Source organism: Dama dama, chromosome 11 (assembly GCF_033118175.1).
Source record: "Dama dama isolate Ldn47 chromosome 11, ASM3311817v1, whole genome shotgun sequence".
Classification (NCBI taxonomy): domain Eukaryota; kingdom Metazoa; phylum Chordata; class Mammalia; order Artiodactyla; family Cervidae; genus Dama; species Dama dama.
The window spans coordinates 23,331,252-23,352,061 of NC_083691.1; the positions used below are offsets into that span (position 1 = coordinate 23,331,252).

General features: G+C 37.6%; 1 protein-coding gene across 2 annotated transcripts in view; it reads left to right on the plus strand.

Annotated features, from left to right (window-relative positions):
- The window catches only part of DDX1 (DEAD-box helicase 1), a 38,616-nt gene that overhangs the window by 15,330 nt on the left and 2,476 nt on the right, over positions 1-20,810 (plus strand). For both annotated transcript variants that reach the window (XM_061154833.1, XM_061154834.1), the window contains exons 7-21: positions 811-894; positions 1,256-1,339; positions 1,718-1,794; positions 2,348-2,420; positions 2,930-3,006; positions 3,118-3,232; positions 4,181-4,319; positions 8,985-9,045; positions 12,445-12,543; positions 13,360-13,449; positions 14,181-14,369; positions 15,014-15,065; positions 17,194-17,340; positions 19,647-19,738; positions 20,589-20,661. In XM_061154833.1, the coding sequence (XP_061010816.1) occupies positions 811-894; positions 1,256-1,339; positions 1,718-1,794; positions 2,348-2,420; positions 2,930-3,006; positions 3,118-3,232; positions 4,181-4,319; positions 8,985-9,045; positions 12,445-12,543; positions 13,360-13,449; positions 14,181-14,369; positions 15,014-15,065; positions 17,194-17,340; positions 19,647-19,738; positions 20,589-20,661 (1,452 nt within the window). The remainder of the gene's footprint in view (positions 1-810; positions 895-1,255; positions 1,340-1,717; positions 1,795-2,347; positions 2,421-2,929; positions 3,007-3,117; positions 3,233-4,180; positions 4,320-8,984; positions 9,046-12,444; positions 12,544-13,359; positions 13,450-14,180; positions 14,370-15,013; positions 15,066-17,193; positions 17,341-19,646; positions 19,739-20,588; positions 20,662-20,810) is intronic.

The following is a 20,810-nucleotide window of genomic DNA, read 5'->3' on the forward strand; positions in this document are numbered from 1 at the left end:
ACTCATGAGAATTTATACTTTGAATAAATAAGGTAGTTTCTGATAAGTGAAGGAAAATGTGTGACGAGGTGCTTTTTCAAAAAGTTTCTTCTATAGTCAGGTGCCAGATATGATTTGCAAGTCCAAACCATATGATTGCAAGTCCAGGACAAAAGTTGCAGTTTCTAGTACAGACAAAAGCCAAATGCTTTACTTAAAGCCAAAAAGCACCAATTAACACTATGACTGACTGATACATAATATAGAACTTCATGTTTGAGAGTCCTGTATTAGCAAATAACAGCCACAGGGTTATTTATTCAGACTTTTCCTGCTTTTCCTTTGTGATTGCTGGATCCACAGGTTAGGGAACAAGCCAGGGACAGTTTCTCTTTTCCTTTTAGTGTAGCATTCATTCAGACTCTAATTTCAGCATAAAATCAGAGCAACAAGTGTCGTCCTTAGTATGCATTTCTTTAAGGGACTCTAGAGAATAGTTGTCTACATATGTGTTGGTGGTGCATCTGGCGTTAGTACAAGTCAGACTAGGTACTGTGTCGATTGCTTTTTGTTGTGGTAAAATGCTGTCCAGGTCAACAGGTCACAGTAAAGAAACTCGTCTCTGACCTATGGCATGGCCCTCCAGGGGTTGAATGGGGGCAGTTACTCACACAGAAGATGCTGCTGTCCTTCAGGAATCAGCAGCTCTTAGTCCCTGAAACATTGCAATAAGCGTTTATCTTATTAGTGAGACTGAACAATACTTATTTCAGAGTGTGTGATTTACATCATCTGTATTGACATGGTTTTCTGTGTTTTTCTCAAATCCAGCAATTGGGGCAGATGGTCTTTGTTGTCAGAGCAGAGAAGTAAAGGAATGGCATGGATGCAGAGCCACCAAAGGCTTAACGAAAGGTATTAAACAACATTTGTGCTCCTACAAACTTTTGGGGAGATGTGTTAGTACATGAACTTTCTTTAAAGTAGCTTTAAAGTGAGGATCAGAGAAGATTTTTAATGTTGCAAAAAGATCTACAAGTCTTCATCTGGAACATATAAAATGTAATTCAGAAACAGTGGAAAAGTGTTATTGTTCAGCTGCTAAGTAGCATCTGAGTCTTTGTGGTCCCATGGATTGCAGTATGCCAATCTCCCCTTTCCTTCACTCTCTCCCAGAGTTTGCTCAGATTCATGTCTAAATGGAAAAGTGGCTGCATGGTAAATGAGTCATATGTGAACGATTTATGTAAATCTCAAAAGTGTTTTGCCCCTCTAGGGAAGCACTACTATGAGGTATCCTGTCATGACCAAGGGCTGTGCAGAGTTGGATGGTCTTCCATGCAGGCGTCCCTAGACCTCGGTAAGTGTTTCTGAAATAAACTGAGTTTATTGATTTCCATTTGTGAATTTTTAACGTTTTGTTTTAGTGGGGAGTGAAATAATAAACTTAACCTTACAGAGTTTATATTTAGAGACATAGAAATAGCATTATTTACCTATTCCCTGCCTCATTCCAAGAAAGATTTGAAGTCCCCCACAAATAGATACTGTAGCATCATAAAATCAGGAGGAATAACTTTGAGGGTAAGAGTAAATTCAGTAAAGTTAGTCTGCATTAATACATACCACACAATACTTATAGATGCTTCAGATTATCCTCAGCTTGTAAGCTGCTTTTATGGTGCTTTTCACTCTATACTTTTTCTTCCCACATTTATAAAATATTTTTAAAATCTAGGCACTGACAAGTTTGGATTTGGCTTTGGTGGAACAGGGAAGAAATCCCACAACAAGCAGTTTGATAATTATGGAGAGGTAAGTTGTCTTTAATGACTCAATCATAGCTTAGTACATTTTCTTGCATACTTGATCACTCGTGATATGACTGAGGGTATAGAAGCTATTGTCAAGTTCAAGTGAATTTTCTGAACATTTTCCACAGAAAATTCAGTTTTGGACTGTGGTGAAGAAATGATACAAGATGGAAAAAATTAATTTTCATTTATACCATTCATTAGCCCCTCCATAGTTTCTTTGTGTTCACCCCATTTTGATTTGGGTTTTGACTTTAGTACTTATGGTGTTCATTTCTTCTGAATTATGTTATATCTTAATACACTTGTTCTGGTAACCTGTGTCTGTAGTAACGTGGATGAGCCTTAATATCATGTGGATTCTAAGAAGCATGTCTGATGCTTCTATTATTATATGTGATGTGCTAGAACAGGCATTTTTAACATCTGCCTTAGAATTTTAAGTAATTATTATGCAATACTAGCAGGCACTTTGGATGCAACTATATTTGAACTTTTAACCTTAATTTCAATTTTACTTTTCACTAACAGTACTTGACTTTCTGGTTTTCTAGGAATTCACTATGCATGATACCATTGGATGTTACCTAGATATAGATAAAGGGCATGTCAAATTCTCCAAAAACGGTAAGCTTTCTATGGGTTGTTTTGTTTGAGAATATATATGATTTTCAGTATTCGTGATTTTTAAAATTCCCTCACTGTCTTCAGTCTTCTCTCCCTTCCTCCTTAGCTTTCTTTTAAACAAATGCTTACTGAACATTTTCCATGTGTCAAGCACTCTGGTAGGTTCTAGAGATGCAGCAGAAAAGGGAGTAGACAAATTTATGTACAGTTTTTTGGGCCTAACCTACTGGTCGGGGGAGGCAGAGAAATCTATGACATGTTAGGAGGGAACAGTGGGCACTGAAAGGGTATGTAAGTCTGGGTAAGGGAATGGAAAGTGATGGTCTGGGGTTGGTCAGAGGAGGCTTCTTTGAGAAGGTGGTGTTAGGCAGCACAGTTAATGCCAGAGCCAGGCGGGGGAGCGTCAATACAAATAGGCTGGTAGATTTGATGGTGTGAGCATGTAGAGGTCCTTTTCTGGTTGTTTCGATTCATTTTCTGTATCTCTCTCTCTCTTTTTTTTTTTAAAGGCAAAGACCTTGGTCTGGCATTTGAAATACCACCACATATGAAGAACCAAGCCCTGTTCCCTGCCTGTGTTTTGAAGGTAACTAGAGATACATTGCTGTGACTGTAAGCTACGTTGATCTTCATCATTTCATCCTGGTTAGTTTGCTGTTAGGTCAGAGTTATCATTTTCTCCTTTATTCAATGCTAGAACGCAGAACTCAAATTTAACTTCGGGGAAGAAGAATTCAAGTTTCCACCGAAAGACGGTTTCGTTGCCCTTTCCAAGGCGCCGGAGAGTTTCGTTGTCAAGTCGCAGCACACAGGTGGGTACGGCACCCAAGGAGGCGAGGGTTTCAAGAAGGGGGTGTGGTGAGAACGCCAGTGGCCCAGGCTTCTCGCAGTGAGGTCCAGTTCTCCCCGGCTGCTTTAGTCTCGTGTTTATGGAACACATCAGTAAAATTCAGGGTCAGAACCCAATTCATAAACTCCCAAGTGTTGGTTTCAGGCCGGGCATTTGGGGGAAACTGATCATGATGATGACGGTGGTATCTAGGGTTTACAGGGTGTGTGCTTATTAAATGCCATGGCGCTGTATTAGGTGTCACCTCCGTCATTTAGTCTTTGCAACAACCCTGCAAGGTGGTCATACAGACAAAGAACTTGAGGAATAGGGACTTGACCGAGGTCAGAGGACGTGTAAGCAATGGAACTAAATTCAAATCCAAGCCGTCTGACTGCAGAGCGCACACTCTAACCACTGTGCTACCCTGTCTGCTTCACTTATTGAAGCTCAGTATGTCTCAGAGCTCATTTATCACAAAGGGAAGTGAAAGAAAAGGAAGTGAAGTCGCTCAGTTGTGTCTGACTCTTTGCGACCCCATGGACTGTAGCACATCAGGCTCCTCTGTCCATGGGGTTTTCCAGGCAAGAGTACTGGAGTGGGTTGCCATTTCCTTCTCCAGAGGATCTTCCTGATCCAGGGATTGAACCCAGGTCTCCAACATTACAGGCAGACGCTTGACTGTCTAAGCCACCAGGGAAGCCTATTTATCACAAAGTGTATGATCAGTTACAATTGCTTGATCAATTAAAATTACTGCAGCTAGTTTTAAAGAAGCTGTAGTTCATTTTAGGAAATCTTTGTTTTGTTCGACTGTCATCTGTATTGCTTGACAGTTGTTGCTGAGATTTTGATGGTGGAATATTTGCGCTGGTCGTCTTGAAAACAGAAGTATCCTGAGGTGTACCCCAATCTTTTTCATTCTCCTTAGGTAATGCGCAGGTGGCACAAACAAAGTTTCTCCCCAATGCTCCAAAAGCTCTCATCGTCGAGCCTTCCCGGGAATTGGCTGAACAAACTCTGAATAACGTCAAGCAGTTTAAGAAATACATTGATAATCCTAAGTTAAGGTAAAGAGTCCACTTGTGCTCAAATGCCTGTTGTCTTTAGACCTGAGATGTTTCAGAAGAAGAGTAAAGTAGGAAAAATCGAGGGAGAAATGCAGTGCGTGTACATATACACATGGATGCGTGGGTAAATATATTTGATTTTGATATATAGTAGCAGTTAGTTTCCATATAAAAGCCCTGTTTAAGTGAGAAAAGTTCAATTTAAAAAAAATGGTGGTGTCGTTCAGCCTCTCATTCATGTCCAACTCTTTGCAACCCCATGGACTGCAGCACGCCAGGCTTCCCTGTCCTTCGCTATCTCCTGGAGTTTACTCAAACTCATGTCTATTGAATCGGTGATGCCATCCAACCATCTCCTCCTCTGTCGTCCCCTTCTCCTCCTGCCTTCAATCTTTCCCAGCATCAGGGTCTATTCCAGTGAGTCAGTTCTTCACATCAGGTGGCCAAAGTTTTGAAGCTTCAGCTTCAGCATCAGTCCTTCCAATGAATATTCAGGGTTGATTTCCTTTAGGATTTGACTAGTTGGTTCTCCTTGCAGTCCAAGGGACTCTCAAGAGTCTTCTGCAATACCACAGTTTGAAGGCATCAGTTCTTCAGTGCTTAGCCTTTTTTATTGTCCAGCTTTCACATCTGTACATGACTACTGGAAAAACCATAGCTTTGACCATACGGGCCTTTGATGGCAAAGTAATGTCTCTGCTTTTTAATATGCTGTCTAGGTTTGTCATTGCTTTTCTTCCAGGGAGGTCTCATTTAATTTCATGTCTACAGTCACCTTCCACAGTGATTTTAGAGTCCAAAAAGTAAATTGAGATTTTTCTTGTGTCTCTTACATAAACAGTCATAATTTGCAAAATAGAATCAGAGTAAAAATTCATTAAAGGGTCTGTTTCATTAATTTTAGCTTCATCACTTCATTTGCATAAATAATGTATCACTCTGTCTCGCGTGTTGGTAAACCTGACTTGGTGAGGTTAACTCTCGCCTGTCTCACAGTGGTGACTACCTTGCCTGTGGGCATCAGGCCGGTCGCTCTAGTTGGGGGGCTCTTTCTGCCACTTGGGGGGAGATCACAAGTCTAGTGAGCCTGGGGAGCTTCTGGCTCAGGAACAATCCCTTTCAATTCCAGGAAAGCCATACCATACATACATCTGTCAGTTGAGTTTTATCAATTTTGCTTTTAATTATTTTTTCTTACTGAAATATAATTCACATTCACCATTAAAATTCACTATTTAAAGTGTACAATTCAGTGGTTTTTAGTATATGGTCACGAGGTTGTGCAGTCATCCCCATGATCTAACTTCAGAAACTTTGAATTATTGATGTCCTGTAGGCGCATCTTTTAAATATTAATCTGTCTTAAAAGTTAAACTTATTCAGGGATAAATTTATACTTAGTAAAACTTTTTCGGTAAAATAATTTGTAATTTTGTCTTGAGGATTAATGCATTTCATTCTTTCAGTAACTATCTGAATACCTACCTCAGGAGTGAATACTTAGCTTAGGGGTTAGGGTATAACTGAGAATTCTTTGCTTTTATACAATTGTGTGCAGAAGTGGAGACAGAATGGTGGGGAGAGAAACAGCACAGCAGTAATGTGACGAAATGCTCTGAGGCCACGACAGAGGGTGTCACACAGGAGTACATTTCCAGAACACCTGCCTAGTGTAAGGGGTTCGGAACTCTTCACAAGGGAGTGTTTTTGGAAGAACGTAACATGCTCATATAGGTTGATTTTTGTGCTCTAATTATGGGTAAAGATTAATGTGCATCTGGACAAAGCCTGGAAAGGAAGATGGTTGATAAGATCAGTTTATTTGTTAAGATGATCAAGTGGGGTGTTTCTCATTTCAGTGTTTAGTACTATTGAACCTTTCCCTTGTTTGAAAACCCAGCTCAAGTCCTGGTTCTTTCTGGGAAGCTAATGTATGGGTACTGGCCCAGTCCTTTCTTCCTCCTCGGAGACGACTGACTGCATTTGCCCCCCTGTAATCCATACACACCGTCATGTTAGCGTTCCTGTCTTAAATGTGCATAATTTTACTCATCCCAGCTCAGTTTTACACTCCTTAAGGCAGGAGCTGGTCTTTTACATTCCTCAGCCCTGCAGTGCTCTGCTCACAAGCATAGATTGTTATGTGTATGTGTAGTTTTCTTCTGCTAAATTTGCAGACATAAATATATCTGATTAGAAAGGTAGATAAGAGTAAAGTTTTGTAAAAGAAATGACAGATTTAGGACCATAGTTACCGAACCCAGAAGTTAAGGACCTTATTTGAAACTACAAATTTACTGATTTATCCTCTGGGTATACGGAATCAGATTTCCTGGAAATAAGAATTAGAGCTCTTTTGTTTGTTTGTTTTTTAAAGAAGAATGGCATGTCTTCCAGGTAATTCTTAAGGAGCCAGTTTGGCATCTGGTGTTACCAGATTTAGGAAACAATGGCTCCAGAGTGGTAGGTGGTTAGGGACATGCCAAGGTAATAAACTTGCACAGACTAGAAGGCTTTTCGGTTCTTTGTTTTTACTATCTGAATTGCTTAAGATGGCAGAAGGCAGCCATAAAGCCATTTTTTTTAATCTGTCATAGAATTTATGAGACTCGAGTGTTGACACCTTCTCTGTATTTTCTGGTGTTTTTTAAATGAATGATTAAAAGTTGTCTGGCTGACTCGGGAAGTAATTTTGTAGGCTATTTATAAAAAAGAGACAATCTTTTTGTGAATAACTGTAGTGAGATGTGGGCTTCCCAGGTGGCTCAGTGGTAAAGACTCGCCTGCCAATGCAGGAGATGTAGGTTTGATCCCTGGTTGGGAAGATCCCCTGGAGGAGGAAGTGGCAACACACTGCATTATTCTTGCCTGGGAAATCCCAAGGACAGAGGAGCCTGGCAGGCTACAGTCTATGGGGTTGGACACAACAGAGCTGCTGAGCATGCATGTAATGAGATACAATTCACATATCATACAATTAAGTTTTTAAAATGTACAGATTATTTTAACTTCTGTTATATTCACACAGTTGTGCAACCACCAAAGCCAGTTTTAGGACATTTTCATCACCCTCAAAAGAAATGCTGCCTATTAGCTGTCACTCCCATTTCCCTCTAACCTTCCTGTCCTTGGGCAGCCACTGATTTCCATTTATCGATTGCCTGTTTTGGACATTTTATTATATATAAATGAAATCAAATAATATGTGCTTTTTTTGGATTGGCTTCTCTCATGTACCGTAACGTCTGTAAGGTTCATCAGTGTTACGGTGTGTATTAGTACTTAATTCCTTTTTATTTCCAAGAAGTATTCCATTGTGTGCATATACCACATTTTTAATTAATCCATTCATTGCTTCATGGATGTTTGTGTTGTTTCCACTTCTTGGTTACTGTTCTGTGCACATTAGTGTACAGAGTCTTGTGTGGACACACATTTCCGTTTCTCCTGGGTCTATGCTCAGGAGTGGAAGTGCTGGCTTATGTAGTAGCTTCATGTTTAACATCTTCAGGTGCCCCTGACTGTTTTCCGAAGGTACAGCGCTATTCTGCATTCCTACTAGTAACGCGTGAGCGTTCCAGTTTCTCCACATCCTCTCCTTATTATCTGTCTTTATAGTTACAGCCTTTCTAATGGGTGTGCAGTGGTACCTAACTGTGGTTTCGGTTTGTATTTCCCTAATAGCTAATCTTGTTGAGCATCTTTTCATGGGCTTACCAGCCGTTTGTAATGTCCGTTCAGATCCTTTGCCCATTTTTCAGTTGGGTTATTTGTCTTTTTATTATTGAGTTGTAAGATATATATAAGATATATGTAGTATTATGGTTAGATATATATAATTTGCATGTGTTTTCTCTCCTTTTGTGGGTTTTTTCACTCTCTGGGTAGTGTCCTTTGAAGTATAAAAGTGTTTAATATTGATGAAGTAAAGTTTATTTTTTCATTTGTTGTTTGTTTGCTTGTTTATTTTTTTGATGTTGTAAGGGACTGTGCCTAACCTAAGATCATGAAAATTTGTGTTTTTCCCCCAAGAATTTTATAGTTTTAGATCTTATATCCGTGTTTAGCTCTGTGATTCATTCTGCATTAATTTTTGTGGTTGTGCATATCCATTTGTTCTAGCTCCATTTGTTGAAAAGACTATTCTTTCCCCGCACTGAATTAATAATCTTAGCATAAGGCAGTCTTTTAATCTAAACATATTTTTGGAAGTATTATTATCTGGAATGAGAAAAATTCAAACACAAAAGGATATTCTGTGAAAAGTCTCCTTTCACCTCATCCCCCAGTTTTTAATTACTGACCTGGAGGTAACTTTTAAGCATCTCTATGAGTGTATATTTTATACATATACAACCACATGTGTCTATAAAGGTTGATTGAAATCTGATTTCGGGGCACCTGGAGTTATCCTAATATAGGAAGATGCATAGATGAGGACTGCTATTTTCTGGGCTCCAAGGTTTCACAGTCTCCTCACTTTACCATTCATTAACATTTTATTAGCTTCTAAAATGAAAGACCTTGTTTCTTTCCTTCTCTAGACTTTTATTACAGATCCTTTCTCAGTTATTCAGTTTGAATATGTGCCTTCTCAAAATTGGGGAAAAAAAAGCAGGCTTTAATCTTTCTCTACATTATTATTCTGGTATTCATTCATTTCAGGGAGCTTCTGATAATTGGAGGTGTTGCAGCTCGAGATCAGCTCTCTGTTTTGGATAATGGGGTAAGTTGTATTTTTAAAGTAACATTATGTGTTGTCATTTTCACAATATAGTTCTGTTGTGTTTCAAGAAAAATGAGGCTGAAATGAAAACAAGATCACAAGAGTGTATGTATGTTCAAAACATCTTACAAGTATACCTTTTCTTTTCCCAAAAGCATACAGTACAGCAGTCTCTTCTAAACACCTCATGCAAAATTCCAACATACATGAATTCTTTTGGTTTATCTTTTGAGCACCTGAAAGTTCCTTCCCATTTTCATGCATTAAATAGTCATTTCCTCTGGGGATAGCTGAGAAAGAGGAAACTGGAGTGAAAAATAGAAATGGAGATAAGATGGATTGCAGAGAAGGTAGAAGTATTAGCAGTGATCCTTGGAGGCTGATGGGTAGTGAGATGGTGGCTCCAGCGGGAGGGAGACGAATTCAGGTCTGTCTTAAAGGCTGTGCAGTTACCAAAGACGAACTTGGGACCGTGAGTCTCCTTACTGGGGAGGACGTTTGGGAAACTGAATTGTTCATACATTCAAATACAGGTAGACCTTCATAAAATATTTTGTATGTATGAGGTAACTTTCTCCTTACAAAGTTTTCTTCCATTCCTTTCCTAAATATTTTATCATTTAATTTAAACAGCCTGATACTGAGTCATGGTGAGCAAGTATGCTCTCTCTCCAATTCCTTGGTGCTGCTGTCAAATGAAATTTTATGCTGAATGGTTTTGATTTGACCTGGTATGGCATATTAGAGGCAAGGAATCATATTACTGTACTTAATACTGTTCTAAGATAGTAATATTGCTTTCATATGTTTTTACTTGATGGGCCATGTTTTAGTGGTTATAAGAAAGATTTAATATATTTGTTGCTTATCTTGGTTCCTCACATCCAAATTTATTTTCCCCATAAGTGATTTTCTTATATTTTCCAGCTACAGAGCTTTTAGGGAATTATATCTGCTTTTGCCAGTTAAATCTAAAATTTGGTACTGACTGCAGCTGATGGCAAAGTAAAGGCAGTGTTATTCCACAGCTTTCTTGTTAGGACTCAGGTCCTTTCTACTTAGAGAATTTGTAATATATTCTCTTTCTGCTCTTCTTTCCATCTTACCTTCTTGGCCTCTGTTATCTCCCACTGCCCTCTGGCTCGCTCTCAGCGCTGTGTTTTGTCTTATGCTGGGGCCAGAAGTCAGCTCTGGAGTCAGAGAATAGAACTACTTAATTTATAAAATTTCTTGAAGTTGCAGAATTATGCAACATATGCAGTTAGACTTGAAGAAGTGCTTGGTGCTGTTATCCAAGTTATATAAATATTTCTTGCAAGCTTTTCCAATTTGACTTTTTTTTTTGAACCTGAGAGACCTGGTGTCTGTTTTCATGCTGACTACCTATTGAAATTGAAGAGGGAGGAACTTGCATGGTGGGTTAGCATCCTTTGTAAAGAGACATTATACATAGAAGCAGAGTGGTATTGTATTCACTGCTGTGTATATAGCACAGTCCTTGGCACACAGTACATTGTTTTAATACGTTGAAGGGTTTTATCCATATTTTCAGACAATATTTTCTAGATTGAACTAAGACTTGATTATAGTTATCAACACAGTTGAAACAGTAGCTTCAGCAATGTCTTTCATTTTTTATGGGGCTATAAATGCCTTCTACTGGATCAAATTAAAAGTCTTTTCAGCACAGTACTCTCAGTTTTTCAGGGGGTGAAATATTAAAGTAATGAGACTACAGTGATAAATTTGTTTGGAGTTGGTTACGTTTTAATCTGGAGTGGAGAAAACAAGTGAAAAACAATAGAAGTGATTTTTTTTTTTAATCCCTGTTGGTAAAGAGGAGAAGTTTTGAATTGTCTTAATTTATTGAATGATTCTATATAATACCTTATTGTGTTCACACACGTGCATTCATGTACATACTTTAAAAATACTTACCCCTTTTGAGTACTTTCTAGAAATGGGCCTGGCTCTGTTAAATGCATTCTACACATTTTCTTATGCAGTTCCTAGCCCTTGTGATGGTCCTTTTCTCCATTTGTACAGATTAGGAAAAGAATTTATACCAAATATTAAGTAATTTGCCCCAGATCTTACAACTCACAGGTAGAGCTTACTTCAAAGTTCATGTTTCTGTTCACTGTACCATGGACTTGATTAAAAGGTGTGTTTGTATGTCTGTGTGTGTAAAAATGTAAAATGTTAATCATTTGTACTGGTGTAGGGGCTCATGATATCAACATTCAGAAAACTAAGATCATGGCATCTGGTCCCATCACTTCATGGGAAATAGATGGGGAAACAGTGGAAGCAGTGTCAGACATTATTTTGGGGAGCTCCAAAATTACTGCAGATGGTGATTGCAGCCATGAAATTAAAAGACACTTACTCCTTGGAAGGAAAGTTATGACCAGCCTAGATAGCATATTAAAAAGCAGAGACATTACTTTGCCAACAAAGGTCCATCTAGTCAAGGCTATGGTTTTTCCAGTGTTCATGTATGGATGTGAGAGTTGGACTGTGAAGAAAGCTGAGCGCCAAAAAATTGATGCTTTTGAACTGTGGTGTTGGAGAAGACTCTTGCGAGTCCCTTGGACTGCAAGGAGATCCAACCAGTCCATCCTAAAGGAGATCAGTCCGGGGTGTTCATTGGAAGGACTGATGCTGAAACTGAAACTCCAATACTTTGGCCACCTCATGGAAGGAGTTGACTCACTTTTCCAGTGAGTCTTTTCCAGACCCTGATGCTGGGAGGGATTGGGGGCAGGAGGAGAAGGGGACGACAGAGGATGAGATGGCTGGATGGCATCACCAACTCGATGGACATGAGTTTGAGTAAACTCCAGGAGTTGGTGATGGACAGGGAGGCCTGGCGTGCTGCAATTCATGGGGTCGCAAAGAGTCGGACACGACTGAGCGACTGAACTGAACTGAGGGACTCATTATACTCTTCTCTTTGTGGATGCTTGAAAATTTTTAGAAAATCTAAATGAAACTTCTCCTTACTTGAATTGACAGGTGGATTTTTTACCACTAGCGCCACCTGTGAATGAGAAAATGGAAACTAGAAGAGATTAAATTAGTTAAGGTTACACAGTGGATCATAGTGGAATTGGGATTTTGGATCCTGGTTTAATTTCAGAGTTGCTATAATTAGACTGTATATAACAGTTAAAAATGTTAAAATCAGTTGCCAAAGTCATCACACTAATTTCAAACCAGATACAAATTTAACATTTCAGCAGTATCTAGAACTCCCATTTTTACAGATTTGTAGTTGACTGTGTCTACTTCAGTATACATGTTTTTATTGTAAGTAGGCCATTGTTGGTTGCTATTCTAAGGTGATAGCAATAGTCCTTTAAGTTTCATAAGGTGCTGTTTTGGTGTATTTTTTAGGTGGATATTGTCGTTGGCACTCCAGGAAGACTGGATGATCTGGTGTCTACAGGAAAGCTGAACTTATCCCAAGTTAGATTCCTGGTCCTGGATGAAGCTGTATGTTAAAATCTACTCATGCTTTAAAAGAAAAAAAAATTTTTTTTGCTTATGTTTTTGGAGATAAAATGTGTGACTTGAAGAAAAAATACAATTCAATCATGATCCTAATACCGAGAGAGAAATATTGTTACCAGTTTGGTGTATTTCCATTTATTCCTTATATTTATAGTAAAGACTGTTTTATGCAGTTGTAGTCAGGCTATGTGGAATCTGGGAAATCTTTTTTGTTTTAATATGGTATATGAGTATTTCATGTCATTATTTATGAACAGTTTTTAAAGGCTGCCTAATGGTCTCTTACATGCATACTTCATGGTTTATTTAACCACCCTCATTATTAGATATGTAAGTTTGTTTTCTACTCCAAGTAATTATCTTGTTTGTACATACTTTTTTTTTTTTAACATATTTCAGATTGCATTTATGTATTTTGAGCTCTTGTGATATATTTCCAAATTATTTTCAAGATGAAGTAGCTTTTCAACATTGAAGGTTTTTGTTTTTTCATGTTAAAGTCATATTATTAAGGAGATGTGGTGGGAGCTATTAACTCTCATGTTCATTTTAGAATACCAGAGTATGATTTTTGAGTTATAAACTATCAGGTTTTTTCATATTATAGTCATATGGGCTTTAAAGTTGAATTTATAACTCTTTATTCAATAAATTCAGTATTCAATAGAAAATAATTATTTTGAAAGTATGGAGATATGTATGAATTAGTTTCCATGTCTTTTGTTATGCAGTTGATTTAGAAAAGAAAGATTTAGATACTGGTTTAAAACCTAATGCTTTTTTTTGCTTCTTCTATAGGATGGGCTTCTTTCTCAAGGTTACTCTGATTTTATCAATAGGATTCACAATCAGATTCCTCAGATTACCTCTGATGGAAAAAGACTTCAGGTATACAATAACTAATGCATTTTCAAATACATGTAGACATTTGTTATGTACTAATGCTTACTTTTTTGTTACATTCCCATTTTAGTGTCTTCTGGTTAACTACTATATAAAACATTTTCTTTCTTACCTGATTAAGTAGTATGCACAAAGGAATATTCTTATGAGCTGCTTTTAGAAATAAGGTGAAGGGAATTTGAGGACATTACTTAAGTGTAGCAGAAGACTGTAAGTAAAAGATACTTAGTTTTTTCTTTTTTTTCCCTTTTCTACAGAGAGTGTAGGGTTTATATTCAAGATTCTGAGCATGCCTTCCTTTTTGAAGGAAAAATGTCTTGAGCTGTTGCAAAACAGTTGCTTCCTTAGTAATTATTTCTTAAAATATTACTCTTTCTTATTCTGTTTTCTTAGGAAGAATTCTAGAGGTAGAAACTTTTAGGAGGAGATAAATAGTACCTTATGATTTTAGGTTTTTAAAAACCTTGTCATTCATCTTAGTTTTTGTAGGGCCTTGAGGACTAGGTGGTGTGATTTCTGTGGCAATGAGGGGACTGGAGCTCAGAGATTAACCCACCCAAAGTCAAGTCACTAGTTGTTGCTGCAGTCAGGTATTGAACTTGTGTTAGATTCCAGGCCTAGTCAACCTCCTGCCCCGCGTCTGTATTCATATGCTAAATTCATTATTGTCATTCTAAAGTAAAAGTTTATCTAAATACTATTTTTCCTTTTCTTAGGTGATTGTGTGCTCAGCCACTTTGCATTCTTTTGATGTGAAGAAGCTGTCTGAGAAGATCATGCACTTTCCCACCTGGGTGGATCTGAAAGGAGAAGATTCCGTTCCAGATACTGTCCACCATGTTGTTGTCCCGGTGAACCCCAAAACTGACAGACTCTGGGAAAGGCTTGGGAAAAGCCACATTAGGGTAAGTACTCTGCAACGTTCACGTTTGTATAGCGTAAAGCATTCATAAACGAGTTTACCCTTGAGCTCTCTGTGATGCTTAAAGCAACCAGACATTGGACCTTTGAGAAGTTTGGCATATTGCCAGAAACGTTGAGGTCTCTCAGGTATGGAATAAATGATGGGCTCATGCTTTACTTTTTTCTACATATACAGTTACTTTTGTGAGCCATCTTCCTTGTGATAATTTTTATAAATACATAGGATTGCCTGTGTAACTTCTTACACAATAGTTTCCTTTTTTAGTAGTACTTTTATTCTTCTTGATATGCCTTATTTTCCTAAATACCAATTTTCTGAGTCCATCTTCTCACTTATTTCACTGTTGTTAGATTTGTATTAATAAGGGTATGCTTACTGTAAATACACAGTGTTCTAAATATCACCTTTGTATTTTTATTATTATATTTAAATTTGATTAGCCTTAGACCTATAACTAGTAAGAGTTTTTCTGAATCTGAAGAATGGTGATGCCTATAGATGATACAGATGTATGTCTGAAATGGAATCTAAAGTTAGATCCAGTTCTCCCTTTAAAAAAAGACACCTGTTCCGAATCATCACTTAACCCTTCACCACTTCTTTTTCATCCATTTTTTTTGATAGACTGATGAAGTTCATGCAAAAGATAACACAAGACCTGGTGCTAACAGTCCAGGTAAGTTAGAAGAATCAATAAAAATGTGTGGGGAAAGATTTGAATTGATCTACTTTGCTGAATTTCTGCCCTGACTGCTCTCATGAAGGAACAGGAAATACGAAAATAAAAAACAGAAATAACTTAAAAATGGGGGAAAGCTCATACCAGTCAATTTGTAGAAGTATTAATCACTGAATTTAAGATATTAGTCTCCCGGCATATAAAATACAAATATTAGGGATTACAGAAGTCTAATTTTTCCAGGAAACCAGTGAACTTCTCTGGTTACAGGTTGTATTTTAGCCCTGAATTCCAAGAGAAATTACATGTAGATTCTTCCTGTCTGACAATTGAGTAACAAAGTGATGTCCTTAGGTACAGCTCTGTGAAAGACACAGAAATGATCCTCAAATGGGTTTTTGATTCTTTTGTGTGTGTGGTAAAATAGGCATAGCATAAAATTTACCATTTTAATCATTTTATTTTATTTATTTATTTATTTTTTTGAAACTTATTTTTATTTATTTATTTGGCTGCTCCCGGTCTTAGTTGCAGCACATGGGATTTTTTTTTAGTAGCTGCATGTGGGATCTAGTTCCCTGACCAGGGATCGAACCCAGGCCCCGTGCATTGGGAGCACTGAGTCTCAGCCACTGGACCACCAGGAAAGCCCCCATTTTAATCATTTTAAAGAGTATAGTTCAATTGCATTGAGTCCATTCCTACTATGTAACCATTGCCACCCCCATCCCCAGTACTTCTTCATCTTCCCATACTGAAACTCCATATCATTAAACATTTATCAATTTTTAAAAACCCTAAAATTAAATTCTGATTTAATAAAGATACTTCCATGCAGAATTGAGATAGTTTGTAAGAGGTGTATAATATTCAAGGATACATGAAGATAATAGCATGAAACTAAGGATTGTTATTGTTGTTCAGTTGCTAACTTGTGTCCAACTCTTTGTGGCCCCATGGGCTGCAGCATACCAGGCTCTTCTGGCCTCCACTGTCCCACAGTTTGCTCATATTCATGTCCATTGAGTTGATGATAGAAGGCTAGTGCTTCAAGAACAGAACCTAGAAGAGATGTGAAACCCATTAGGCCACATGTCTGGTGTCCCATGTCTCAGGTGGATCATTGGCAAGGGTTAGATTGCATTTTGTTCATGGTTGGATTCAATGGTAGATTTTTGGCAGGTATCTAAAAGGTCAGTTACCTGAAATTTTGATTAAAGAGGGTTCCTTTGAACTCATTTTTATGTGCAGCTCCAAATTTATAAGGTGTATGTTCAGTTAGTATAGTTGGAGAGGAGCTCACTGATAGCCAAAATAGTGTATCATCCCACTGTTTGAGAATGCATTTTATAAAATAAAATTTTTTACTGCTTCATATATTTTTCCTTGTAGAAGTTTTACTTAGTTTTTATTGCAATTAGAGATGATCAGAGCCACCTTAGAAATATGTTGGGTTATAGTTGTGGAGTAACTATAGCCCAGCTTCACAATGAAAAATAGATACTTGCAGGATGGCAACTGAAAAGTCACTAACTAGATTTGATGTAAAATTTTTATTTCATAGAGTGAAAAATGAACTTTCTGTTGTTTAAATTGATTTCAGTTCAGTTCAGTTCAGTCGCTCAGTCGTATCTGACTCTTTGCGACCCCATGAATCGCAGCACGCCAGGCCTCCCTCTCCATCACCAACTCCCAGATTGATTTAGGAAGTACCATTTATTAGTTTTTAAAGGGAGTTGAAGTAATTGAGTAAATATTTACTGAGCATTTAGGGAAACTAATGCAAGGCAGAATATGATTAGTTCTTTGATCTTTGTAAGAACAAAGCTTTGTTGTCGGTATTTCTGTTTATTTGTGTATGTGTGTGTACATGTACATTTTTATATGAGGAATGGTTATAGGTGTTTTGGTATCCCATAAACTGGCATAAAAAAGAAACAAAAATAAATGAGCAAGTGCGTTCTCCCACCATTTTATCCTATCTTTTTATTGCTTGGTTTTGTCTATAATAGTTGCATTAAAGTAGAGATTTTTAGGTGAGTTAAGCTGTAAGTCTGTGTGATTATGTGTGTTCCTGACAGTTTCAGATTGAAATTCTGTGCTTTTTGTTGTTGTGTTATTCAAGAGATGTGGTCTGAAGCTATTAAAATCCTGAAGGGGGAGTATGCTGTCCGAGCCATCAAGGAACACAAGATGGATCAAGCAATTATTTTCTGTAGAACGAAGATCGACTGTGACAACTTGGAGCAGTATTTTATGCAGCAAGGAGGAGGTAATAGTTCCTCCCTTGAAATAAACTGTGTTCATTTCCTCACTTAATAGACTGTTAGTCCCACGTTGATGCAATGTAGTGTTCATGCCCAGGATTTAAAGCAGTGATGTTGCACTGTAAGTATCTGTGCTTATCCAGTACTTTCCCATATGATCAGCCCCAGGAAGAACAATGAGATGATTTTCCACATAGGTAGTTTCATTGCTGTGAAGATGAATCACAGCATTCTAAGGCCCTTATATTATTTAGAGGAATGGTGAAGTTTTGATTAATGCTAAAATTTCAAGTGTAATCATGATATAATAGGATATATATCTCCTAAACCAATAAATAAGGAAAAACCTTAATCTCAAAAAAAGGGTAAGAAAGGAAGGGGGAGAAATGAGAAAAAGCAGAGCAGTTAGAAATTACAGAGTAATATAACTGGTGAAAAAAATCTGAGCATATGAGTAAACTGTAGTATTTGTCAGCGGATTGAAGTCTTCTGATGAAGAGCATAGATTGTTAGACTGCATAATATATAGCTGTATGCTGTTTATAGGAAACCAACCTAAAACTTGAGGACATAGGAAGATTGGAAGGAAGGGGAATGAAAAAACATATATCTGTCAGCTAAAACAGGAATTTAAATATTAATAGAGATGCCATAGACTTTAAGACAAAAATTACTGAAATAAAAAAGGTCACTATGTAATAAAATACTTGCTCTACAATGAAGATATAATGATTCTAATTTTATGTGCCTTATAATTAATGTTAAATATGTAAACTAACCTGAAAAAATGTTCAGTATAATCAGTCGTTAGAGAAATGCAAAATAAAGTCACACTGTAATGCCACCGTACACTCATTAGAATGACTAGATTAAAAATACTTAAAACACCAAATTTGTATGAGGATATGGAGAAACGGAAATTCTCATACACTGTTGATGTACAGGCGCTTATGTAAAGGGTCTTAAATTTTTTTATAGAATTTTACTTTGCTGTCTTATGGCCTCTCAGTTCAGCTCCCAAGTATTGACCCAAGATAAGTGAAAACATGTATTGATGAAAGGTGTGCAAGATGGCCACAGCAGCTTTATTCAGGGTGGCCATTAATAGGAGAATGGCTAAACAAAATGCAAAATATTTATTCAGTGAAATAGCTGATACTCAGTACTGAAGTGGCATAGGCTGCCGATAGAGACAACTGTGGGTGCATCTCAGAAGCATTATGCCAAATAAAAGATTTCTTACATGAGTTTGTGCTGTGTGATTCCATTTGTATGACTTTCTAGAAGAGTCAAAACTAATATCTGATGGGAAAAAGTCCAGAACAGTGGTTGTTCCCAGGAAGGTGGGAGTTTGGGTAGGTGGGAAAGGGCGAGAAGGTTCTTTGTGGATGATGTTCACCTTCTGTACCTGGACAAGGCTTTGGGCTGCGTTAAGTTACACATTTGTCAAGAACTCAGCAAGTGTACACTTAAGATTTGTACACTTCCTTGTATGTAACTTTAGCCTCCAAGAGAAAACAAAGGAACCCAAACGAATACTGTGCTCTGGTTAGTGATATGCATGGTGAACTGTGTACCGATAAATGCAATTTACATTGAAATGCATCAAAAATGTAAAAGTGAGTTGGTAGAAGGGTAGAGGGATAGGTATGTGGTGAAGCAAATATAGTAAATGTTAAAGGTAATTTTTACTTTATATCTTTTCCCAACACTTGAAATTGAAAGACTTAGTGACCATTACTACTCTGGTCTGGACCGCACTGCTTTTTGTTACTGTGTCTACCTGAAGAGTTTCTTTTTAAGGACTTGCCGCCACTGCACCTGGCTCTAAAATACCACTGCTCCCCCCTGGTTTGCTACTTCTGATCTGCTTTGGCCAGGAAAGCAGATAACTAAGTTGCTTAGAATACCTTGAGGAAGGCAGGCATGTGGGCGTGGCCATTTAGCAAGGACATGAACTTCATAATGCCTGTTTTGCTTCTTTCAGGAAGGATCTCTTTTGTTTACTTTTTGGTTCTTTACATGGGTTAGATGAGGTCCTGGTGTACCCAGGAACCCCTGCTGCAGATTGGGAGAGGTTACTCAAAATGTCCTTCAAAGCAAAGTGAATCAGTTTTAATGCTCATGGAGTTCATTTTAATGGCATTTCACCTAGGACAGAAATTGTGTCAACCATGATTTATGACAAGTTGGAGTTTAGATTTCCATGAAATTAATACGGCACCATTGTAGTCTAAATGTTACTGGCTTTTTTATATACTCCTAGGCATAATGTTTCCCAACATTGACTCCTTAATGTGTTTTTCACTAGGACCTGACAAAAAGGGGCATCAGTTCTCATGTGTTTGTCTTCATGGTGACAGAAAGCCTCATGAGAGGAAGCAAAACTTGGAAAGATTCAAGGTACCGATGTTTAGTTGACTGCATTTCCTTAATACTTAAGAGGAGAGTTGTATCTAGTTTTAAATCAATTCCAGTTAATATTCTTAAAGCAATTCTTGTCCTAGAAATTTCAAAACACTTCCGCCCTATTGGTATATCCTCATCATGGCAGGGCCTCATCATCTTTAAGAGTCAGATGGTAAATTACATGTTCTCTATTGGCACAACACTGCTCTGGTAAGTGTGGTTGGTGTGGGTGTTACAACAGATCACCTGGCCTTTTTTCAGCATCTGTGCCACCTGTGTATCCTGGCCTCGTCCTGGGCCGGAAGTTGGTGTGCTCCTCACCCACTCCGATCTCTAACTGCTGTGCCTTGCGGCACAGATGACATCTGAAGGCCAGTTTGTATATTCTTGGTGAGAGTACCAGGGGCCCACTCTCTTTGGGATTTTTATCTGTTGTCCTCAAAAGTGTAACCTCAAGGTAAAATACCTAGGACTCTGAATTATTTTAGTACAAGGGTAAAGGTAATGCTTATGTTTTTACGTTTTATTCTGTCTTGTCTTGCGAATTACCAGTTAGGATTTCTAAAGATAAAGCCAAATTTTTAGCAGTGGTTTAATAACCTTTATGTGAAAAAAGCAGAAATGAATCCAGTCATTGATTTATTCACCTTGAATGTCATATTTTAGCAAATTGTAAACTTAAAAATGAAAAACTTGCTCTAGTGAATAATGAATAACTGGACCTCTAATCTGATAATAATACATTTGTGATTAGAGGTCTCATTTAGTGGAAAGATGGCATTTATGTTTATTTTTTTAGTGTATGTACTAATAAATCCCTCTCTCTCCTGTCTGCTCTTTTTAGAAAGGAGATGTCAGATTCTTGATTTGCACAGATGTAGCTGCCAGAGGAATTGATATCCATGGTGTTCCTTATGGTAAAAAGAAATCTTTCATGCTTGCATTTTGAATTTTAAGGAATGCAAAGGAAACTGTTTTAATATGATTCAAATATTTAGAACAAAAAACATCAGATATGTTTGAAAATTTTAGGACTTTATGTCAATTGCTAATAACTTTTTATTTA